This window comes from Cervus elaphus, chromosome 14, assembly GCF_910594005.1.
Source record: "Cervus elaphus chromosome 14, mCerEla1.1, whole genome shotgun sequence".
Taxonomy (NCBI): Eukaryota; Metazoa; Chordata; class Mammalia; order Artiodactyla; family Cervidae; genus Cervus; species Cervus elaphus.
In genome coordinates this window covers 55,709,923-55,735,447 of record NC_057828.1, presented here as the reverse complement: position 1 = coordinate 55,735,447, position 25,525 = coordinate 55,709,923, and the positions used below count along the sequence as shown (strand labels likewise).

General features: G+C 41.3%; 1 protein-coding gene across 8 annotated transcripts in view; it reads left to right on the top strand.

Annotated features, from left to right (window-relative positions):
- The first annotated feature begins 1,643 nt into the window (after window positions 1-1,643).
- Window positions 1,644-25,525, top strand: part of PRDM2 (PR/SET domain 2) — a 132,369-nt gene continuing 108,487 nt past the window's right edge. For 5 of the 8 annotated variants that reach the window (XR_006345081.1, XM_043924508.1, XM_043924506.1 and 2 more), the window contains exons 1-2: window positions 1,651-1,718; window positions 18,214-18,287. Coding sequence is in view for 5 of the 8 variants with exons in the window: in XM_043924508.1 (XP_043780443.1) it covers window positions 18,279-18,287 (9 nt within the window). In the remaining 3 variants the exon portion in view is untranslated. Of the gene's footprint in view, window positions 1,719-18,213; window positions 18,288-25,525 lie in introns of all 8 variants that reach the window. The other 3 variants (XM_043924510.1, XM_043924509.1, XM_043924512.1) reach the window with 2 other exon arrangements.

The window sequence follows — 25,525 nt, the reverse complement described above, 5'->3', positions numbered from 1 at the left end:
TCAAAACTGATATAGCCACAAGCCTAGGAATGCTGGCAGTTGCTAGAAGCTGCAAGAGGCAAGATTCTCCCTTAGGGCCTCTAGAGGAAGAGTGGTCTTGTTGATGTCTTGATTTTGGCTCAGTGATACTGATTTTAGACTTTTGGCCTCTAGAACTGTGAGAGAATGTATTTCTGGTGTTTTAAGCCACTCAGTTTGCAGTAATTTGCTGCAAGAGCAACAGGAAACTAAAACACCCATTTAAATGAATGACAAGGAGGACAACCACTCTTTTCCATGTTCCACCACCTCTTGGCATGTTGCTTTCTAGTACAGGTTCTGGCTCACTGTGTCACTTTTAACTTATATGTTCCTTTATTTTCCTTTCCATTCTTTTGAAAGAAAGATGGCACATAGCTTTTATTTTTTTTTTAATTTGGATACTGGTGTTTTGATTATGGGTGGAATATGGGTGGTGGAGTCTCCCTCATTTATTTATGTAATGAGGTTATTATCTTCATTTGTTCACTATACCTAAGTCGTTAGCATCATCCCTTTACAATAAGACGATAATGCATGTTGACTCATCATGTTTTCTTAAAATTAAACCCTAGTTACATAAACAGATTTGTACTCTCCTTCAGAAATTTCCAGAGAGAGACCAACTGCATCGCATTTAGTGCGTCTCCTCCTTAGGGTGGGTCCTTTTCACAGGCGCCCTATGTTGCGCATTTCTTTTCGATTCTTCCTGATTCCATTCTCAGGGCTTTATCTTCAAGTCGTCATGGCCTTAAACACCATCCATATGGGATAGAACCCAACTTTCTATCTCATCTTCAGCCTGCAGCTTTCTCCCCCACTTTGGACTCCTTGCCGACGATTTCCTGCTAGACGTCGCTCCTTGAAAGTCTATAATAGACATCTCCGACTCAACCAGGCTCATCTCCATGAGAGCATTCATTCATCATCATCCAGGCTGTCTACTTCCTCATTTGTAGACAATTAAGTTCCACAGGACAAGGCCAATGTTGTGGTCTGTGCATTACTCCCAGCATGTAACACACTGCTAGCCACATGGCCAGCAGGCAAGAAATACTCTTTCGTAACGAAGGAACAAATAAACCAAGCAGCACCCTCCCCTTGGAGCTGGATCTTTTGGGGGTAGGCTAAACTGGTCCTTAGAGAGGAGTGAAGAAAAGGGGTCTATGTTTCCTCATCTGACAGGGACTTAGTGGTGAAGCCATTTTCTTTTTCCCTCCAGGTTCTCGTAGTAACTTTAGATTGCGCAGAATCCCAAGCCTTTGGTGCAGGCAGACTGGTGGTGGCAAGCCCGGGCCTGGCCGCCGGGGTCCTCGGGGTCCCTCTGAGGGCGGCCGCGTGTCGGGACGTGTGCAGTCCCGGTCGTCGTGCCAGCGAGAACCGAGGTCGGGGCTCCCGGGCGAACACACCTCGGAGCCAGGGCGGCCCGGGTCGGGGCTCTCGGCGCGTGTGAGGCCGGGGTCGGGGTCCTCCGCTGGAGGCGCGTCGGTGTCTGCGCAGTCGGGGGTCGCGGCCCTCGGCGACGGCGCGGGCGGCGCGGGTCCCGGAGGTCGCGCGGCCGGCGCCGCCCGACGTCACTTCCGACCGGAGCCAAGATGGCGGCGGCGCGGCCGCGGGCGCCGGGGCGGGCGGAGCGGTGGCGGCGGCTCGGGCGGTGGCTCTCGGCGCTCTGAGGTGCGGGGCGCGGCGGGCGCAGCCAGGTAAGAAGCAGCCAGCCAGGGCGGGTGGTTGCCGGGACGGCGGCGGGCTCCGCGCCGGGACTCCTGTCCCTGTCCGCGAGGAGCGAGGCGGCGGCGGCGGGAGCGACACGCCGGGGACCCGGGCGGGCCGGCGGGCGCGCCCCCTTCGAGGTCTCAACGTCCCGCGCTCGCTGGGCCCCCCGCAACGAGGCGCGGCCCGCGGGCGGCCGGGGTCTGTCCTCCCGCGCCGAGCAACCCGGCCCGGCCTTGGGCCCCGGTGCGGGGAAGTTGTGGGGTTCGCTTTGTCGCCGTTGGTTAGCCGCGCGCCCCGCGAGGAGGACGCGGGTGGGCTGCCGGGCGGCGGCGCCGGGCGGGCGCCTGCGACTCCAGCGGGATCCCGGTCTCGGGCCCACGAGGGTGCCCACCGGTCCCAGGGGCGTTCCAATTTCAAGAGTGGTCTTGCTCTTCCTTTTTTGTGTTCCAGCCGAACGTGTCTCTCACACTTGCGTTCTGAATTTGTTCAACGTTTCGCGTCTTTGTGGTTCCTAAATCCACAAAGTGTAGTTGAAGCTTGGAAACGTTCTCCCTCGATGATCCCATCACAGACCCACCGGTGTTTTTGTGTTAAACAGACAGCGCATTTCTCTCACGCATTTTGTTACCACAGATGCCCCCGAACCTATTTTTGATGGTAGCAAGTGAGACACGTAGTAGACCAAGCAGGTCAATGTCTTTCCCCTCCCCTCCGTGGTGGCTCCCGACCCACGCGTGAGCCCCTGGCCACCTTGTGTCCAGACACGAGCTTCGGGAACAATCCCACGTCGACCTGGGGAGTCCACAGTACCTCCACTACGCAGTTGTAATTTCCCCAGAGAGAGGACACGCGTGCCCCTCATCTTCCATGGAGCGTTGTGTTGGGGTTTTGGTTTATTTCAGAATGCCTTTTGGTGAATCCCAGTTAAGTCTTTTAAATCCCTCTGATCAGACACTAAAATGGCCCTACCCAGAAGGCGATTAAAATATTAAAGTTTTTGTTTACTACATGTTTATTGTTAAAAGCAGTCACAGTCTTCTAACAACAAACAGACCCTTTCAGTGGTTCTCTTAAGATGCCAGACTTCATCTCGATTTGATCAGTTAGTTGCATGAAAGTATGTTGGGGAAATGTAGGCCTTTAAACATTTTTTTAAAACATGTTATGAAATGTGCTGTACAGATATTAAGGAGGAGGAACTGAGAGACATATTGTATGTTCCTTTTTAGTAGGGTCTTGTTTTTGAGGTGGCATGCAGCTGCCCCTTCATTCTCCTGTAAGCTTCCTTACACACACTCATTTGCCCACATTGTTTACACGTAGAATCTCAGTATAGCCTTGAGAGGATCTTTAAAGATAGCCCAGCTCCCTCGTTTGAAGCATTGGAAACTGAGATTGAAATTCATAGTGGGACTGACGTTTGTTCACAGCTTCTAGTATTCCAGGGCTCTTTTTACACATCTTATTTGGTTTGGTTTAAATAAGTTAATATATTTGAAGTGCTTAGAAAATCACCAAGTGCATAATCAAAGCGTTCAGTAGAGGTTCGTTTTTGTTGATTCTGAAGATGGTTTTTTTCATTGAAAAGTCGGCAGGTTCACATTTGTTTTTTCTCATTTTGTGGACAGTTCCTGAAACAATTGGGCGTAAATCTGTAATAACGTGTTAGTTTTGTAAGTACAAAATGGAACAAAAGATTCTCACTCTAGGACAGTTTGAAAATGGAGAAAAACACAAAGAAGGAATAGAAATAGACCATTCCCTTCTCGCGCAGATAACCACTGGGAACACTTTGGCAGACCTCCTCCTTACTGTCTCTTGGTGTGCGTGTGTGTCTTTTCTTTCCTTGTTTATATTTATTCACGTCTATATGTTTGCACTTTGTACAGGATAGGTATCATATGCTATATATTGTTTGTAATCTCTTTTCCTTTATGATATTGTGAGCATATATCCATGCCACAAAATCTTCAATGCGATTTTTAATGGCCATATTTTATAGGGTGGGCCCTAATTTATTTATCTATTCCATATTGATCAGTAAGGTTTCAACAGCTTGAGATTTTCTTTTTATTAAGATTTGTTTAAAAGTTTTTCTATTGTGGATTTTTAAGCCCTGTCATCTTTTAAGATACGTGAAAAATGTAAATTCTGTTTTTTAGCCTCTAAAGACTCATTTTTCCTGCCAGTGCAGTTTGAAGAAATAGCACTCCATTTCAGCTCTGTTTTATTCTCCTTCAGCTGGGTCTGTGCAGTTACATACATATATCTGCACGAATATTCTTTTGATGATTATTTTACCTTAGATGTTTGTTTATTCATGGGACTGTTTCTTTAAGCTGCCCATCTCTTTTCAAGTTCCAGATCTGATTTACAAACCTTTTAAGTCCTGTTAAATCATAGACTTTCCGGGATGGAAAGCACCTTGGGTTATTTACTATTTTCATGTCTTCTGACTTGCTTTTCATGCTATTTTTAATCCTCCCGCAGAAGGAAAAAAAGCCCGTGGGCTGCCTTAGAAAACTCCGTAGTGGGGAGCAAAGAGGGAGTACGTGGACAGTGGGGGGAAATTGTCAAGCTTGTTTGGCAACATGTAGATCCAGGGAGTTTCCAGGTGATGGGGATGTTACTCGACAGTGGTGACTGCTGATCCTGCTGACATCTGTCCAGGGCTGTGCAGTTTGCCTAGAGCTCATCAGCTATGCCCTCGCTCCTCCTAGCGTTTGCTTAGAGGTCTGGGATACTGTTCTGGCCCTCTCCTTTTGAAATTAGATGCTTATACTTATAGCTGATAAAATCATCTTCATAGGGTGACTGAAATTAGTACTTAGATCCCACTGAAACAAGGTTTCTTAACCTTAACATGGTTGTGGGGCTGGATCATTCTTTGTCGTGGGAGCTGTCCTGTACCCTGTAGGATATTTTGCAGCGTCCCTGACCTTTGCCCACCAGATGCCACTGGCACCTCCCCTTCCCCCCCAAGTTGTGACAATCCATAAACCCTCCAGACATTGTAAGATGTCCTTTTAGGGCAAAATCACCCCAGTTTTTAGCCACTGCTTTAAAGGAAGGCCCATCTCACTGGATGGTTGAATCATAGAAGCGGTTTATGGAATCTCTTTAGTTAAAGAACTGTAAGAATATATGCCACATGGTTTATGTGAAGTTCCCCTTGAAGCCAGGGAACAGGCTTCCTACAGGTGGAAGTTCTTTTCCTGAGGTTGGTTTTATGACTTTGTCCATTTAATTTTTTATTTTTTTTTTTTAAAATCTTTTGGCTGTGCTATATGGCATGTAGGCTCTTTGTTCCTCCATGAGGGATTGAACCCATGCCTCATTGAACCCAATGCAGAGTCTTAACCATCGTACCACCAGGGCACTCCCGATTTTATGACTTTGTTGAATGGTCACTTTCGGCAGTTTTGATTTGGTGCCCCTTTCAAGGCATGAGATAAAGGAACTTGAGGTAATGTGGAAACTATGGAGCGGTTTTCCTGATATAGGATCAGCATTCCCAGTATGTAGATTAAATTATTATGAACTTTAAATTTTCATGGAATTGAAACATGGTGAATAATTTAAGCTTGTGGTCTATTATACTGAATAGGACAAAAACAGTGGTCTTTTCTTCTAGAAAATGGAACTTAGTGGAGCAGCCCCTTGAAAATTGCAGGAAGAAGCCTAACTAATTTTTCTAAAATTTCCTTTTAAAAAAAAAACAAAAAACAATTCAGGGTTATGAACTGAAAGTGAAAAATTTGTCCTGAAGAAATAAAGTTTACCTGTGCAGTGTTTAGCTAACTTTATTACTTTATAACTTAAAGATAGGTTATTGATACTCATGACAAACCTGCACCTTCCCCTAGAGGGGAAAATATTAAGTTGTCAAATCTTTATTTGACTTCTTTAAAAGAATAGATAGTATGGATTGAATTTTTATCGTGGCATAAGTAATCTTTAATAAGTTGTAATAATAGTAATAATAATAATGTTAGAACTCACTGATAAAACAAAAAAAAGAGGTGCTCTTGAACCAAATTTGTAATGGAGTTGTTTTCTGAATGACAGGATATCTGAATGTACAGAATCACATTCATTCACTGGAATGAATGCTCCTGTCATTTAACTATTCTTTTTTAAAGAGAATGCCTTTCTTTCCCCACCTCCACTTCCCTGAGGCATGAATTAGAGTTATTGTATGTAATAAATCTGGTTCATTTGGAGTGAAATATGCTTATAATATTTTTCTCAGTACTGTATAATATTTTTTCTTAGATTCTTGGTTCATGTCATCTACTCTGTTTTCATTTATTAGTCCTTTGGAACATGCAACTGAATACTTATGTATTTGCCAGCCATTTCGGTGAAAAGAATATTTTGTACCTCTTGCAATAAATCATATGATAGGCTTTGCTTTGAAAGAGCTAAATTACTTCTTGGCATAGCTTGCCTGAAATATGGAAAGCAAAGTGCAACTGTTAGTTTGATTACAATGGGCAGCCTGTCTGGAAATTGGTAAAACCTACAGATTTTACATGTGCTTATATGTAGTTCCACTAAAACTACGTTAAATTCTGGTGGGAAAATTATGTGGCATGTTCAAGTAATTTAAATGATGCCATCAATATTTGAAAAGAGTTGTGGGATTCATCAGCCCTTATTATATACAAGTATGAATGCTGCACATTTCATAAGGCCTTTTTAAGACCACGTAAATTAAGCATACATTGGAGGATCAGTATGAAAACTAGAACCTAAATGTTTCCCGTTCCATGAGACTTATTTTAGGGACTTTGCCATCATCCTGAAAGGCCTAATATTAAAGTATACCTAAAAGAAGGCATTTTAAAAAGGAAGAACTCTTAGGATAGACGTGTGAAGCTCTGTTACCTCTTGTTAGAGGTTGTTGAGCAGCTCAATTCCCTTGTTTTGGGAGATGAATATTGTGTCAGTGCAATTCTCTGATAATAGAGTGCTGCCTCGATATACAGAATGAACTATATCCCAGGTACATTCAGGGACGGCATTATTTCTGACAGTGGGAGAGGTAAGACGGTTTCCTCTCTCTCCTCTTTGTATTTGAAAAGTGAGTACAGTGATTACCTCTGTCTTTTTTTTGGATTTTTTAAGATGAACAGATGAATATGTGAGCAAGCAATTTGAGATTCTTTAGGTTTTTCAAAAACAATACTAGCATTTTGCTTAGATTTTTTTTCCTTAATAGGTATTGAGGGTTGTTGTTGTTCTTTAGTCACTAAGTCATGTCTGACTCTTTCGCAACCTGTGGACAGTAGCCCGCCAGGCCCCTCTGTCCATGGCATTTCCCAGGCAAGAACCCTGGAGTGGGTTGCCATTTCCTTGTCCAGGGATTATTCCCCAACCAGGGATCCAGCCCACACCTGCATTGGCAGGCGGATTCTTTACCACTGAGCCACCAGGGAAGCCCATTGAAGGCTAATGTGGCACAAGGATTTCTTGGAAGAAAAATCCTTCCAAGTTATTTCTGAGTTCTAAAGTTTTTTTGCTTATCTCATCCTCCCTCTACTGAACATGGTGAAAGGGGAAACTTTTTTCCTACTTTCTTCCATGCCTTTCACAAAGCCCAATCCTTTGTCTTCTACACTCTTGTTGGGTATTTTTTCCCTTGGGATTTCCTCTGTCCCTGGGTCTTCCCCTGGTGGCTCAGAAGGAAAAGAATCTGCCTGCAATGCAGGAGACCCGGGTTCAATCCCTGGGTCAGGAAGATTCCCTGGAGAAGGGAATGGCTACCCACTCCAGTATTCCTGCCTGGAGAATTCTATGGACAGAGGAGTCTGGTGGGCAATAGTCCATGGGGTCATAGAGTCAGACACAACTCAGCGACTAACTTTCCTCTGTCCCTGGGCACCCCCTTGTGGCTGAAGACTTCTAAATCTCAGTCCCCCTCCTTGAAGATGGTCTGTGCTGGGACATTTTCCCCCGTTTGGTGGATGTGGCTTTCTGTGGATGTCTGACCCCTCCTCTCAGAGTCTCTAAAATGGAACTCACCACCTTCCACTTAAATACTACCCGTACTCCTGGCTTATCGGTCTTTAAAATATGTTCATTCTTCTTGTCAGTCACATTCCAGATTTTGTTGAACTCATCTTCACCATCTCTTTTTACCTCCTGTTAGGTTAGAAAACACATTCTGTTCATTCTTCCTCTGTAGCGTTAGTTACATTTTTCGTTTCTTTTCCGCTATCATCAGGGTATCAAAGGTTTATTGCTTATCATCCAGATTCTTAGCCGGCTTGCCTGGCCCCAGTCTTTCTGGCTGCCCTTTCCTCTCCTGCCTCCTCACTCTTAACGTGTCAGTTTAACTTTCCTACACTGTTAGGCCTCACTTGGTTTGTGGCAGTTCTCAGAAACTTTTCTGGGGCGTGTTACCCACCTCAGGGCAAAGCTGCCCTCCTGATGGGCAGCCCTGGAAGCAGGCTGTTTCCCTGGGCTCCTTCTGCCCGTGCGCGTTCACTGGCTCTGCTTTTAAGAAAATCCCTGTTTTCATCTTTCTCTATAGACCCTCAGGACTTGTGTCAGGAGGGGGCTGGGTGGATACTGACTTCTCCTTCACTGTCTTTGAGGAACGTTTCCTACAGGTCAAGTTGACTTTTAACCTGGAACTCAGACACCACCCCTTATGCTGGGAAAGATTGAAGGCAGGAGGAGGAGGGGCTGACAGAGAACAAGATGGTTGGATGGTATTACTGACTCAGTGGACATGATTTGAGCAAACTCCGGGAGATGGTGAAGGACAGGAAAGCCTAGCGTGCTGGCGTCCATGGGGTCACAAAGAGTCAGACACGACTGAGCGACTGAAGAACAACAACAGATGCCCCAAGAACTGTTCCATCTGTGGCGGGACAGAACTGCGGTGCTTGGCGCAGACCCTGACTTGAGGGGCACTGTCTGGCTTATTCCAGCCTGTGGCACCAAGAGGTGGTCCTTCATCCTCTGTGTCATACATTGAGGCCCTGGGTAGGGGGAGGCGGTCCTCTTAACCTTGAAACAAGAACCAGTAATTATTCATTTTGAGAAAATGTGTTGTTCAGTTACTGAGTCGTGGAGAAGTTGAGGAAACATACTTTCCTATAAACAATAAAAATTCGTATATGTATAAGAGCTTCTTAAACTGTAGAGCAGTACACAAATATCACTCTGCAAACAGTTTTTGTTGTTGTTGTTTAGTCACTAAGTCATGTCCACCTCTTTTGCCAGCCCATGACTGTAGCCTGCCAGGTTCCTCTGTCCATGGGGTTTCTCAGGCAAGAATACTGGAGTGGGTTGCCGTTTCCTTCTTCAGGGGATCTTCCCAACCCAGGGATCAAACCCAGGTCTCCTGCATTGCAGGCAGTTTCTTTACCAGTGAGCCACCAGGGAAGCCCTTGCAAACAGTAGGTGTTGCTGTTACTTTAAAATGCTGTTGAGACTAGAAATAGTTACATATTTAGAGGATAGACTCCAAATTTCAGGTTTCATTTAAAGTAGAAGATTCGCTCCCTACCAAAATAATAATAAACTCTTGGGAGAAAATCTCAAGAAATGCATTGATTGTTGACCCTGGCATCTTAGCAAAATATAGTTATTACTCTTATCTGGCGTAACTTGTAATTTTGCTATAGGTTGTTCACTTACGAGTTTCAGAAGTCTCCTTGTCATTTATGTGTAGTCTGTGGAGGGTGAGTTTTCCTATATACTTTATTGCATAGGAGAAACCAGAAAGCCTCTGAGCAGCCACTTGTAAGATGACTATATTGATACTCATATTTGAAAAGATGCATACTTGAGTGGCAAGACCAGTCCCTCATAGTACTGAAGCTTTCATCCCCTTTACAGAAAATGCACAAGTATTTTGCAGGGTTCCTGAAAGTCCCTCAGTTTTTAACATTTAATCACATCAGTTACATCTGCATTGGGAACTCCAGTGGAAGAACAGTAACTCAAAAGGGTTAATTGAGAGTTCATTTTATTTGGGGCATTGTGAAGTGAGCTGTCATGGGGCAACTGCTTGTAGAAAGTCTGTGTTTGAGTTGGAAGCTTGGCATTTGAGTGTGAGAAAAGAATCAGCTTAATTTTCCTTGTATAATAATTTAAAGTTTTTATGCAACTAACATGGGAAAATGTTACAAAAGCACCATTTTATAGGAAATTCTTTGAGTTTAATGCTGTTTTGCAAAATATATGGAGAATATATAGTCAACAGTTGGTTAGTTATAATTTTCAACCGAGAGATGGGAGTTGTAATAATGATCTTGAATCTGTGCATAGTTCTCATCAGACAGCAGAGACTGGCTAGAAAGCATTTGTAGAAACCCAAAACAAAACCTAAAAGTTTTGATGTAGTAAATTACATGTTCAGCATAATATAATGATGTAGGTGTACACATTGAATCAAAAGAATAAGAAAGGGAAAGTTGTTCAGTCATGTCCAATTCTTTGCGACTGCATGAACTGTACAATCCATGGTATTCTCCACGCCAGAATACTGGAGTGGGTTGCCTTTTCCTTCTCCAGGGGGTCTTCCCAACCCAGGGATTGAACTCAAGTCTCCCACATTGCAGGTGGATTCTTTACCAGCTGAGCCACCAGGGAAGCATGTGGTAGCCATCCCTAACATCACCAGGTAAATGATAAATAATGAGCACTTGCTATACATTTATTGCTAGCTCTTTATTAGTGAATGCTTGGAGAGGTGTTTCTTGAAAATTTTCCCTTATGTTGTTTTTTTTTTTTTTCAAGTAAAGGAGAGATATTCTAGGGGATGAAAAGGCTCCTAGAGTGCCATAATCTAAATTTGGATTCATATTACTCTCCTAGTTTATCTGCTGTCTCTTATTAAACATTTTACTATGGTGTTGTTTAACTTAGAGATATTTCAGACAAAAGTAATCAACCTCATCCCATCAGAGCTCTGTGGCTCTAATGTAGCTCAGCCACATCTGAGCTACCAGGGAGCCCATCAAATTCTACCTGGAGTAAATTCTTGAAACTCTGCTACCTTATTTAGGTTGGTGTCAGGACACTCTGCTATATGAATTTGGGGAATCAGGCCCTGGGATATTTGTGGTTTTCAGGGTATCACTGAGGATATGGGATAAATTACTGATTTATTTGTGAGAATTAAGTTCTTTACATCTCTTAATCAACACTTGAGTTTGGGAAATTCCTCTCTTGATGTGCTCTGTCATACTATTGCTTTTTGCCTTGGCTGGAAATCATTCTAGAGGGTGAGAGGCATGAGCAGTTTCAAGCTGTAAGAGTTCATATTGTCCGATTTACCAAAGGGTTATTACCTGATAGCTCAGTTGGTAAAGAATCCGCCTGCAATGCAGGAGACCCTGGTTTAATTCCTGGGTCTGGAAGATTCGCTGGAGAGGGAAAAGGCTACCCACTGTAGTATTCTTGGGCTTCCATGGTGGCTCAGCTGGTAAAGAATCCGCCTGCAATGCAGGAAAACCTGGGTTCGATTCCTGGGTTGGAAAGATCCCCTGGGGACGGGAAAGGCTACCCACTCCAGTATTCTGGCCTGGAGAATTCCAGGGACTGTGTAGTCCACTAGGTTGCAGAGTTGGACACGACTAAGCGACTTTTACTTTACTCACCAAAGGGTTGCCAGATCTTTGCTATATTCTCAAATCTGTTTTTTCCTCTTCACACACACACACACACAAACACACACACCCCCCCTTATGAAAGTGATAAACTTACCAGTTTTAATTTTTCACTTTAGCTTATTTAATTTGGTGACATAGTCTGTCTTTTTAAAAGAAAGTTGTGGGTATATTTTTCAGTGTGAAACTAAATATTCTGGATGATTATTCTAAGTGAAATTTTATGTATTATTTTAGAAAAGGAAAATGAATGACTTCATTTAGCAAATTCCTAGACAGATTCAGTATTTATGAATTATGTGATTATTCCTAATCCCCAAAAATGGATGCTAAATGTTTTCATGTCGATAGCTAGAGTTTATAAATTGTAACTTGGTGATTCCATTCTTCTGGTAGGAATTGTGAATGGTAGTTTTTGATAGTACGTTAGCTGTGTTTGTTAATGAAAACTTCCTTTGAGAAGTTGGCATGCTTTGGATATTTTAATTATTTTTCTAAAAGTTTCTGGGGACTGCAAGAATCTTTTCGTCAGAGAAAGTTAAGATTTACAGTGTAAACCTGTAAATCTGCTCTGCTAAAAGGTTGATCATCTCGGTGTTTGCCACAATGATATTCATTTACCGTGAGAGATCTGCTTTATGTAGTGATTAGTTTTAGAATTATTTTTCTTTTCTTATGTAGGTCATAAACGTTCCAAGACTTCTTTTACAAAATGACATTTTTAAAACCTCTTTTTTTGCTTTTAGTCCATGTTTTCAACATATTTTTGATTTTTAAAATTTTGCTGAAGTCATGCCATTTCTCTTATTTCTGTTTTACTATTTGTCCATAAATTATGTGTTGCTCTCTGAGTCTTGAAATTTAGTTTCTTCTGAGTCTTGATGTTGTTGTTCAGTCACTAGGTTGTGTCTGACCCTTGGACTGTAGCATGCCAGGCTTCCCTGTCCTTCACTATCTCCTGGAGTTTGCTCAGATTCATGTCCATTGAGTAAATGATGCCATCCAATCATCTCATCCTCTCGCCCCCTTCTCTTCCTGCCTCAATCTTTTCCAGCATCAGGATCTGTATGAGTCAGCTCTTCCCATCAGGTGGCCAAAATACTGGAGAGTCACCTTCAACATCAGTCCCTCCAATGAACACCCAGGACTGATCTCCTTTAGGATGGACTGGTTGGATCTCCTTGCAGTCCAAGGAACTCTCAAGAATCTTTTCCAACACCACAGCTCAAAAGCATCAATTCTTCGGCACTCAGCTTTATTTATGGTCCAACTCTCACATCCATACATGACTACTGGAAGAACCATAGCTTTGACACAGACAGACCTTTGTCAGCAAAGTAACATCTCTGCCTTTTAATATGCTGTCTAGGTTGGTCATAGCTGGTTAGTTGCTATCATGTGAAATGAGCACAATTTTATGGTAGTTTGAACATTGGCATTTTCTTTCTTTGCGATTGCAATAAAGACTGACCTTTTCCAATCTTTATGTTACAATGTGGCATTTGTAATCTAAGAAAATAATTATAACATTAGTGGCCTCTAAGTGAATAATTTATTTTCCAAATAGCCCCCAAACCTAAATTGAGTCAAAAGAAAAGACCCTGATGCTGGGAAAGATTGAAGGCAGGAGGGGAAGGGGACAACAGAAAATGAGATGGTTAGATGGCATCACTGACTAGATGGACATGAGTTTGAGCAAGCTCCAGGAGTTGGTGGTGCTAGGTGTGCTGCAGTCCATGGGGTTGCAAAGAGTTGGACAGGACTGAGTGACTGAACTGAACTGAATATCAGTAACTTATAGGTGGGCTTCCCAGGTGGCGCTAGTGGTAAAGAACCCGCCTGCAATGTAGGAGACATAAGAGACACCGGTTCGATCCCTGGGTAGGGAAGGTCCCTTGGAGGAGGGCATGACAACCCACTTCAGTATTCTTGCCTGGAGAATCCCATTGTCAGAGGAGCCTGGCAGGCTACAAAGTGGGGTCGTGAAGAGTCAAGTCAGACACAACTCAAGTAACTTAGCATGCACATAGTGAATGTACAAATCAAATATTTATATTCCTAATTCTTTGCCCTTCCTCTCAGACTTAGACTAGTCTTAAAGAATCTGCTATTGCTTTTTCTTTAAAGGCTTTTCATATTGTTTTGTAGGCTTCACAAGTCTACAAAGGACAGATAGAACAGTTTGATGTGTTATATGTATTGCATTAATGTTAGTCTGTGTCTGTCTTTTGTTTGATCTGCCTTATCTCAGATGATGTGATAGAAGTATGGCTGGGCCTGCAGGGATGGTCTGACCCTGGAACTGCCTGTTTCTATGGGGTTTCCTGCATATTTCTAGATTTTCTGGTCTCTGGCTGCCAAGTCAGAAGACAGCAGGGTAATAGTTGTTCAGATTGTCTTGATCTTCTAAGGGACCAGTATTTGAATAAAGACCCTCCTAATTATTTTATTGTTGCTGTATTCATACTGATCATGTATAGTTAAATCATCTTTATGATATTACTAAATTAAATATTTGTACAGATGATTTGTCCTAGAATTTGGAAGCAGTATCTTGAAAAGTTAAGTATATGTATGTTATTAAAACCTTGCATCAGTAAAATCAAGGTCACACTTTTAGTTTTCTAAGAGTATGTGCTGTTGGTGAAGTATATTTAGTGATAGAAATTCACATGCTTTAAATTTGTGAATCTGTCTAATGTAGTTTATCTGAAAAACATCAGCAGGTGGCATGGAAGGAAATGTAGACATTTTAAAGAAGGTTTGGTCAGGCGTAGAAATCCAAACAAGAAACTAAGAATCTATGGTCAGAAAAGTCCAGGATTTTAAGTTTTTGATTATTTACTACTGGAAAATTGGAGGCACTTAATTATTAAGCATTTTATTTAAAGTTTTATAGAATTCCTCAGTTTCAGTGGTAGGTGTGGAAAGATTCCTCTTGGCCGCTACACTGATATGATTGATACTTCAAGTTACCATGTTTGATAAAACACAGACCCGGAGATAACTGTGTTAGAAAGCTGAGTATATAAATCAGTGCTGTTAAAGTCAACACTGAATGTAAAAGTTATGTAGAACTGCCATGCAGTTCCACAGGGATTTTGCAATCCTGGAGGAATCTTAGGGAAGTTATTCGAATAACAGAATTTAGAATCTATAGTTGCTTTAAAATGTATTATCATAGTGCAACCAGTACATGATTGCTACAGTTCAGAGGTTCTCCACCAGAAGGGGATCTGGGGATGTGTGTGTGGGTAGCTTTGGTTGACAAGATGCTCAGAGGGAGCTGCTGGCATTGATTTTGCAGTGCAGAGCTAAGTGGCCTTAATGAAAGGGACAGTCCCACACTGGAGTGAGTACTCAGCTCAAAATGCAATGGTCCTGTGTTGAGAGGCACTGCCAAAATCTTAGTTCTTTTCTTGTAACATCTCTTGTTTCTAGTGTAGTTTAATATCCTAATTTAAAATATCATTTGAGAAGTTAGTGTTAGATTTGCAATGTTTTTGATTATTGTAAAATATTTTAGATATATAATCTGATAATGTTGTGAGTCAAGAAAGAGAAAGAAAAAAAAAAGAGGGTCTTGTTTTTAGCAATTAGGATTAGAAGTGATAGAGAGGAGGGTCCAAGCATACAGCATCCAGAATAAATAGTGAACCCTTAAAGATGTTAAGGTCCTTCTAGTTTCTGGAAAGAAATGATACTGTTGCTGCTATTTAGTCGCTAAGTTGTGTCTGACTCTTTGTGACCCCATGAACTGTAGCCTGCCAGGCCCCTCTGTTCATGGGATTTCCCAAGCAAGAATATTGGAGTGGGTTGCCATTTCCTTCTCCAGGGGATCTTCCCGACCCAGGGATCGAACCCTTATCTCCTGCATTGGCAGGCTGGTTCTTTACCACTGAGCCACCAGGGAAGCCTGAAGAAAGGATGCTGATGTTGCTCTTAAGTCACTTCAGTCGTGTCCGACTCTTAGCGACCCCATGGACTGCAGCCCACCAGGCTCCTCCATCCATGGGATTTTCCAGGCAAGAGCACTGAAGTGGGGTGCCATTGCCTTCTCCGGCAGAAAGGGTGAATGCCATCTAATTTGTACAGAGAGGGAATAGACAGTGTAGAAAGTCAGATTATTATTAACTCAGGTAACAATCTGAATTACAAGTTTTTTATTAAAAAGTTGAGATTCATTGAAATAAATGAAAAAGTAAGATGTTTTAAGTACTTTAATATTTTAGCTATTCATTTTTAGGTGTCACAGTATCTGAGTTGTTTGGTTTGTGCCTGTGAGCTAGCAACTATGAAAGGGGAGGAAAAGGGAGGGAAAATGTATTAAATAAAGAGGGACAATGAGTGAAAAGCAGATGGAAAGAAGGAGGTAGCTTCTCAGAAAATGGCTGCTCTATCCTTCCATGTCCTTAGGATGAAAACCCTGGTGTCATCTTTGACTTCCTCTTCTTTTTTCATACATAGCATCAAATCTGGTGCAGATCCTGGGGACTCTATTTTAAAAATAGATCAGGATCCACTGACTTCTCACATCTCTGCTACCTGGGCCAAGGCCCCATCATCTCTTGCCTAGATGGGGACATTAGCCTCCTAAGAGGTCTGCTTGCTTCCACCCTATTCCCTTACAGTCTCCTTTTAAATCTAAGTCACGCTAGGTTGCTTCTGCCACCTTAAGCCTCCCAGTGGCTTTCCATCTCTGGATGAAAAAGCTGTAGCCATTCTGGTGAACAGTGCTTACCTTGCAAAGCCTGTGCTTAAGCCTGTCTCTCCTGTTCCCCACCCCACCCTGTGTTGGGCCTGCCCCTGGCCTCTCGTCCGCTGTGTACAGTCTTATCCTTGTGATGCTTCTCCTCCATCCCTTGTCGATCCTCAGCTCCTCACCTGCTGCCTCCTCAGTGAGGCCTTCTCCGACCACGCGATGGATTCACTGGCCAGTGTTGAGATAGAGATTATAATCCCTGTCTCCCTCTCCAGGTGCCTGTTTTTCTCTAAAGCACTTTGATTGTCTGACATACTACACATTTTGCTTGCTTATTTGTTAGAGGGCAGGGATCTGTCTGCTCACTGCTCAAAAGCAGAGCTTGGCATGTAGTAGGTGCAAGGTGAGGCAGGAATAAAAAGCTGGTGAAATATGGTTCAGAAGCCATAGCAGAAACCAAAGTTACCGAGTAATTTTAGCTTCCTTGAATCTCTGTCATTAGTTGAGAAACTAACCTTGTGAAAATTAACTGAGCTGGTTTATGTGATGGTAGCCCAGAGCCTGCTTGTCTTAGAAGAAGCTTCATAATGATAATCAATGATTCTTGCGAGAAGGAAAAGACAGAGCAAAGGAAATGGTAAAACATCTTTCCAAAGACCTTTCTCATTAAAACATTTGCATTTTACTACAGGGTTTTTTTTGTTCCCTCCCAAAGCTAGTTCTTCATGACCAGTGTTAGTAAATTAGTGAGAGGGTAGGTGAAATCCCTGCCATTTCTTTCACTCCTGGGTGCCTCAGGTGTCACCAGGGCCCTCCTGGTGGAACTGTATAGCCGTATTAGAAAAGGATTAATTTCATTGAAGAATATGTATGCTAAGGAAGGACATGTTAAATGTATGTGAGAAAGATGCTGAATATTATAAAGTTAAAAGAAATGAACTTCATGGATTAATTACCAATTTTCTGAAATCATATTCACTGCATGTTTACTTCTGCAGAGTGTACATTGATTAGGCTAGCACTGAACTTTCTAACAAACTGCAAGTTGTCAAATACATTACCTGTGCCAGTTATGAATAAGTAGTAGTTCAGGTGACTAGGCCTTAACTTAAATATAGTGCCTTTGATTGTTAAAGGTGTTCAGGTGAGTGTGGCTAAAGAACTCAAGGAGAAAAACCTGAAATAATCCTTATTAATGAAATGGGGAGAAATGTCAAAGCACTGTTCTTGATGATAGGGGGCAGGCTGTATATTTTAGGATGAAGAATGTCCCTAAGTTATAATTTCCTTGGGGTATTAGCAGTTAGAACGTGAAGTTACAACGTGAATCTTGGAAAGAAACGTGAATGTAGGTAAATCCGTGAAGAAATAGAATTCTACTTAATGATGTGTATGTATGCATGATGAAAACAAGAATATTACAGTGGCGGTGCTGCTTTCATGATTTCCATATATTATGAATGACTCCTGAGATAACGTTGCAGAAAGGACTGTCTTCAGAGATTGTTCTTTAGAAACAAGTATGTCATTTGCATTTGCAAGAAATAATTCTGTCTTCCCGTCCCTATGCTATGAATAAATTGAAGAAAAATTTTAAAGGAGTAATTGTAGTTCTTTCCAAACAGCTTTTATTAAAATATTTGCATTTTACTACAAGGTTTCCATTCTTTTTCTCAAAGAGAAATCTCCATGGAAATGTTAGTAAACTCACCCTTTCTACTTCAAGAACTTGAAAAAATAATGTATAGGGGTCTAATTGTGTTTGTATTCAACACAGTATTGGTATAAGTCAAAGAAGAACCTTTACATTGCTTAATAAATTACTCAGCACTGCTTTGTGTTTCTACTAACAAAGCTAATTTATTTCTTCTTAGGCATGCTTCAGTTCCAAAGCAAAAATTTGATGTCATTCTAATGAGTCTGCTTTCAATTGTAGAGTACAATGAAGCCCCAGTAAAGGATAGTAAGACATCTATTTTATTGTAGATAATAAATCTGCAAAGTAAGTTCTTAGCCTGGATTGAAGTTGATCTAGCATGGAGTTGCTTTGTGAATAGTTCTTTGAGCAGACTCTACAGTTCTGTATGTGGTTTTAAATCACTGTAAATTTGTAGGCAGGTACATATCACAATTGTCTGTTTTTCTTTTTAGGGCTCATGTAATCAAAGAAGTTTCTTTGTTGTGTGTATCTTTTCAGAACACAACAGGAATTGAAAATGAATCAGGTGAGTTTAAAAATAAGAATTTATACAAATACATTATCTAGATGTTAGACCAGTTCTTGATTTTTAAAAGACAGTAACACACACCTTCATTCCTCCTAGATTTTCCTTTCTGTTGCTTAATACCATTCATTAGTTCATCATTTTCATAGTGTGTGTTTGTTCGTGGAATGGAGTGTGCATTGTCTTGGCGTGAGTTGGCGTTTCTGTGGAACTCTTAGGGACCTTAGTTCAGACTACTTTTTTTCTTTTTTGCTTTCCCTGGTGTTATTTTGTTTTTGTTTTGAAGCTTATTAAGCTTCCATTTTTAGTGCTTTTTATTTTGTAATAACTTGTTGGTTGCAAGGAGAAAATTGAAAGTTATTTTTAGAGACCAAAACTGAATGGGAAACTTTAAGCCTTCTGTCCTTGAAAAACCAATTTAGAATAAAAAAAGAGGATGGATATTGAAACATAAGATGTGTTTCTCCTTACAGGAGGTTGTGGGATTACGTGGAGATTAAATAATTCTGTAGCCTCAAGGGTGTTCTGATAAGTAGAAGCAGTTATGTAGATTTTATATATTCTAAGATAGGATTCTTGTTTTCTAGTCTTAATATCACTTGCAGTCACAGGAATATATGGATATTAGAAGCATTCTCTCTTGAAATCTTTTTTTTTTTTCTCGAAATCTTTATAAAACTTTTTTTTTTTAATATGAAGGAAAGAACTTACTAATGTGAAGTCTGTAATTTTTGGTGCTTAGCTTAAAACTCTCAGGCTTGAAAATATTTTGTACTCTTTATCAACTGAAACTTCAGACACCTTTTTTATCCTTTACAGGTGCCTCTAGCTGGAGATCACAAGTCCAATTTCATTAGGTGACCAGGTTTAATACATTCAGTCCTCTGTTGTGATTGAGAGATGTGAAATTTTTGGAAATGATTCTTTTGATTTCTTTTCATTACTTTCTTTATCAAAAATTTTTAATGCAGAGGACTATACATCATAAAAAATGAATCTGGCGAACACATGGAACACATGGTTTCTATTATTCTTAAAGCTTGCAGATTTACTGACATGCTTTTGAAGTCTAATTATTTTTGAAATGGTGAGATGGGGGAGGGAAAAAGAGAACAGAATGGATTTTTTTCATAGTCACTGTCCGTCAAAGTTATGTGCACATACATGTCATAGAGTTCATTTATTTTCCTCTTTTGAGTCTTAATGCTGACCTTGTCTCCCCATGGAACTTGCTTTTCTACTGTCTCAGAGCTGTTGTTAGAGAAGTCTTGATTTTGGACTGAAATGATGGCAAAAGCTTCCAAAGCGGAATCTAAATATTGACATCACTTAGGTTGCATCACTCTTCAGCGTCATTTATGTCGGGTGGCTAACCATACTAAGCTAGTAATGTTTTATTTCAAGTATATTTAGACCTGTTTGACACCTCACACTTTTGCTTTAATATTGCAGTTATATCAGAAGAATTTGCATTTAAGGAAAGTCCACATTCCATTCAAAGAGTTGGAGCAATAACCAGTTCTTTTTTTGGCTCTTTTACAGTTTCTTGTGGAGGACTCTCTTTGATGCCAAATATCAGTGGAAAGGGGTCCTCTTATGTTTCTAATGGCTAGCGCATTTCTGATTTGGGTGTGACTTTAGTGGTCAGGTGGTGATGAAACTTTTATTTGGATTATAAAAATGTCCACTTTTTATAGTAAAATTTTCAGCATCTTTAGTTATATTTTTATTCTTTGAAGAGTAATTAGTCTCATGATACTGAGACCTGATTATTATATCATGACATACAATCTGTGAGTATTTTTCAACAACTGTCCCATCTCCATGATTTTTAAAAATTATGAATTGTTCCAGGACATTTGCTGTTTTTCCCTCTTGTGTTTATTTTTATTTTCAGTCAGTGACATTGAGCAGTAAGTACCTGAAAAGCCTCAAAATAACTACACAAAAATTTAGATATTAAGCAAGTTTTAACTTGAACAGGGTTAATTTTTAATGAAAATCTTGATGATGACTTTAGGGTTAGATATTTCTCTCTAGGGCCTGATCAACATTGCTTTAGTGAATCTTACGGTTGGTATCTAAGTTTCTAAGACAATATCATGGAGTCTGTCATTTATACATGCCTGACAGCTGAGTTTTAGGGACTGAAGGATCCTGGGAGTCAGCATACCATATTGTTTACAAGTGAGTCCTTTAGAAGAAACCACAGAGTCCAGAGCCTACTGGCATTTTAAGCACTGACTGTGGAAGCAGCATTTTGAACTGCTGTCTTACCAATCAGTGTTCCAAGGCGTTGCAGGTGTAGCAGGCCAGGCTGTATCTCCACCCTCAACCGTGGGCTCCACAAAGCTCTAGGTCCACATGCTCTTTGCTTTTTTTCTCTTTCTGTCTGTTCTCAGCACTTAACCCTTTCTTACTGTCTCTTATCTTCCTAATTTAGAACCCAGTCTTTCCAGCCACTGTACCTTCTTCCCTCACTCTCCATTTTCTTTTCTTTCTACTTTCAAATCATAGATATCCTTTGCTTGTTTCACTGTCATTCCACACCCATCCCTGTTAACTTTGAGATGTTCCACAATTCTTACCTTTTCCTAGATTTTTCTAGGAGAGTCCAGAACTTTATAAATGGCTGTCCCTGAGTTTAGAATGCTTTATAGAAAATCCAGGGCCACTGAAGTTCCATAATATAAATATGCTCATAGTGGCTTAAAGTAGATGTGCTGAAGTTTAATGTCACTTGCTATCTAGTGAGTACTTAATCAACATGCCAGGCACTGTAGTGTGTGTTATATATTCTCTCAACTCAGTCTTTGCAGCCACTGTATGAAGAGTGTGATGGTTTAGTCACTAAGTTGTGTCCAACTCTTGTCCAACTCCCTATGAAGAGTAGGTATTATAAGTATTTTATGGATGAAGACATTAAGGCCAGAGTCCCATGATCTCTCAAACAGTAAGTGACAGAGGTCTGAGTCACACCCAGGCCGGTCAGATTCCACAGCCCAGGTTCTTAATTCCCGTGCTATACTGCTGTACTGGTCAGGATGAGCTGTGTTACGCTGTACTTACAGACATGCAGCTCCAAAATCTCAGCATCTTACACAGCAACTGTTGATTTCTTGTTCTTGCTAACATCCAGTGTGGATCTACTATTGTATTAATAGTTGCTTAAGAACCAAGGATGACGGAGGCTTTGTGTCAGTACATGTCTTTTACTTAACTGGCCAAAGTTACTCCTGTGACTACATCTAATTTAAAACTCAAGAGGGGAAAGCAGTGCAAACCCATCAGGTGCTTAGGAGGAGAAGAGAACTATACTGTTTAGGTAGAGCCCCAATGATTTTTCCTGCTTTATTGAGATATTATTGATGTATAACATTGTATAGGTTTAAGCCCTAATGGTTTAATACAGGTGTCTTGATGACTAACTTATTGAGTCACACAGTTTTTTTTAAGAACCATTATATAACTCATTGTTATGAATACATGAAACTTTCTATCAGTATAATTTATGATTTGCTCTTGTTTTAGTTGCTGTCGTGTCCAACTCTTTGCGACCCCATGAACTGTAGCATGTCAGTCTTCTCTGTCCATGGGATTTTCCAGGCAAGAATACTGGAGTGGGTTACCATTTCCTTCTCCAAGGGATCTTCCCGACCCAGGGACCTAACCTGCAGCTTTTGCCGCATCTCCTGCATTTCAGGTGGATTCTGTACTGCTGAGCCACTGGCAGCAACTTAATATATTGACCAGTCGTCCGTGGTATTGTCAGTAATGAGTAGCAAAGCAATTTAGCCTTCCGAACTTGTTCTAAATTTTACAGACTGAAATAAGCTTTTAATCACTTGATGTTGCAGATCCAACTCTTAGAATTGTGATAAGCTGTCAGAATAATGGAAAGATCCAGAGTGCATTCCTTTAGCTGTCCTGAATGTTCTCTTATCCCCTTTTTGTCCTGCACAGACTGTGTCCCATGTGCTGTGAAGTCTGCCTGCAGGGAGCTAGACAGGCGAGGCTGTACTTTGTGACTTAGCTTCTCTTAGAGGGAGACAGTGAAAAAGCATGATGCCAAACACAGTAATTTCAGATAGTGAAAAGTGCTGTGAAGACAGTGAAATAAGGTAATGTGATAAAGAATGATGGGTGAAGATGGGGGAAGGTTCTCTGGGTTACATGGTCAGGGAAGGCTGTTCTGAAGAACTGATTAATAATACAACAGAGACTCAAGTAATAACCAAGAACCAGATGTGTGTAGCTCTGGGGAAAGAAAATTATTGGCAGCGTGAACAAATAGTGAGTGCATAGACTGAGGTGAGAATGAGCTTGCTGGTTCAAGGAACAGAGAGCAGCCTGGGCTGGTGCTTGGCGAGCCTTAGGGACTCTGGATAGGATGAAGTTGGTATGAGAGGTGAGGGCCAGTTTTGTAGGGCTTCCCGGGTTTTCTCAAATGGTAAAGAATCTGCCTGCAATGCAAGAGACCTGGGTTCAATCCCTGGGACAGGAAGATCCCCTGGAGAAGGGCATGGTAACCCACTCCAGTATTCTTGTCTGGAGAATTCCATGAACAGAGGAGCCCGGTGGGATCCAGGCCATGGGGTCGCAAAGAGTCAAAAAGACTGAGCGACTGACACTTTCACTTCACTTTTAAGGGCCATGAGAAGTTGTCTTTTATTCTGAATGCAGTGGGGGGCCTTCCCTGGTGGCACAGTAGATGGGAATCTGCCTGCAGATGCAGGAGACATGGGTTCGATCCCTGGTTCAGGAAGCCACATGCATCAGAGCAACTAAGCCCATGTGCCACAACTCCTGAACTTGCGCTCTGGAATCCGGGGGCCACAGCTGCTGAGCCCATACGCCTGGAGCCCCTGCCCCGCAACAAGAGATGTGAGCGACAATGAGAAGCTGCATGCAGCACCGAAGACCCAGTGCAACCAAAATAAATACATTAAAAAAATAAATGCAATGGGAAGCCACTGGACAGAGACATACTGTGATTTCCAGTTTTTTAGAATGTCACTCTTCCTGCCCTGGGGAGATGAGGTTGTTAGCGGGCAAGAGTGTGCTAATATGTTTGTTCACTATTAATACCATACTTGAGGACAGCTTCTTCAGCTGGGCAGCCTAATGGACCGGCCAGCCTTCTGAAAGAGGGCACTTTTTAACGTGTTTTTGGAACTGTCTGACTGCTCTTCTCTTGCAAAGATGGTGTATGTGATTTTCTTGTTCTTTGTCTTATCTGCTTATCCTTTCTGCAGTTTCACTCATTCCTTGACCAAGTACAATTTAATGCTGTTTCAGGAGACTGAAGCTTGTTTTATTTTTTTCCCTCAGCATCTAGAACGGTAACTAAGAATATTGTTTGCAAGTCTAAACAAAGAATTGTCCGTGGAATTTGAGTGTTTTAATACTCTCTGATTCAGATGTCTTTTGCTGGTGACAACAATTGCTGTGGTGATTAGTATTAGTCTGTTGTGCAGGAATATGTATTGTATTGTGAGTATACTATGTTGTGTACTTAAGGGATATTGAATCTGAACTCTCCTGTCACCTACTGCTGTTGCCCCCCCCGCCCCCCCACCCCAGTGCTGGTTTTGGTCAAATCAATATTTAAGAAACGAGGTGCTTTAATAGGTTAAAATTGATACAGTGACTTGCAGTCAATCTTTGGGTGAAGTATATAAAAGGAATTACTGATAGAAATTTAAGTGAAATATCAGTAAAGCTTGGCTCTTCTTATACTTTTAAAAATAAAGACATTAATATGAGACATCCCATGTAGTCTTATGTAATAGCAGCCAGTGCCACTGCTCTGCTATGTACTAAACCCAATGACTGTTTATCTGAGACTGTGGAGAGAAGGTGAAGCAGGCTGGTTCCAGGCCACACGTGGTGTTGGATCAGACCTGCGGTCATTGTGAGGACCAGAGTGGACTTTGCTTAGGGAGATGGGACATTTCTGGAGGTATTTAAGCAAAATAATCCTTGACTTGGGTTAAAGAAAAACCTTGAAAAAAATTTTTCTATGGCACTGACATTTTTGTTCTTTATTTTCTTGGAGCATTAAACTTTCATTTTTGTTGTTGTTGTTTAGCCACCAAGTCATGTCTGACTCTGTGATCCTGTGGACTGCAGCACACCAGACTTCTCTGTCCTTCTCTGCCTCCTGGAGTTTGCTCAATTCATGTCCATTCAGTTGGTGGTGCCATTAAGCCATCTCATCCTCTGCCGCCTCTGTCTCCTTTAGCCTTCAATCTTTCCCAGCATCAGGGTCTTTTCCAGTGAGTTGGCTCTTATCATCAGGTGTCCAAAGTGTTGAAGCTTCAGCTTCACCAGTAGTCCTTCCAATGAATATTTAGGGTTGATTTCCTTTAGGATTGACTGGTTTGATCTCCTTGCTGTCCAAAGGACTCTCAAGAGTCTTCTCCAGCACCACAGTTCGAAAGCATCAGTTCTTTGGCGCTCAGCCTTCTTTATAGTCTAACTCTCACATCCATTCATGACTACTGAAAAAAACAAAATTTTGACTATATGGACCTTTTTTGGCAAGGTGATGTCTTTGCTTTTTCATAGGCTAAGTTTGTCATAGCTTTCCTTCCAAGGAGCAAGTTTCATTTTAGCATGATTTAAAGAGAGAGTGTAGGATTCACTTAGTTATTTTACTTTAAAATCAACTTTGAGGTGTAATTTATGTATAGTAAAATATACTCATTCGAAAGAGTGTTGACAAAAGTTCACACTCATGTCACTACCCACCGCTCTCAAGATATAGGATGTTTCCATCACCCCTGAAAGTTCCTTCTTGCTGCTCTGCATCCCTCAGCCTCCACCCCAGGTGACCACTAACTTGCTTTCTGTCCCTATGGTTTGGTTTTTTTGTGTTCAAGACTTTCAGGTAAATGAAATCATATAGTATGTATTCCTTCATGTTTATCTGCCTTTGGTCAGCATATGTTTTTGAGATTGATCCATTTGTTCTGCATATTAGTGTTTGTTTATTCCTTTTACAGGAAATCTTTTATGGGAGACCAGCTAACCATCTAGATAAATCTGTTCATAATATTTCTAAAGATTTGGTGAAACTGTAGGATGGCTGCTATCTTTAATTTTCGGTGTCTCTCCTGCTTTTTTTTTAATCTCAAAAATATGTATGGTGTAAAATGTCAAAACCACTTTTGCTGTTGTAGCTATATTATTAGTATAGAATTTTATTTTTTGTAGGTAACTCTAGATACCAATTT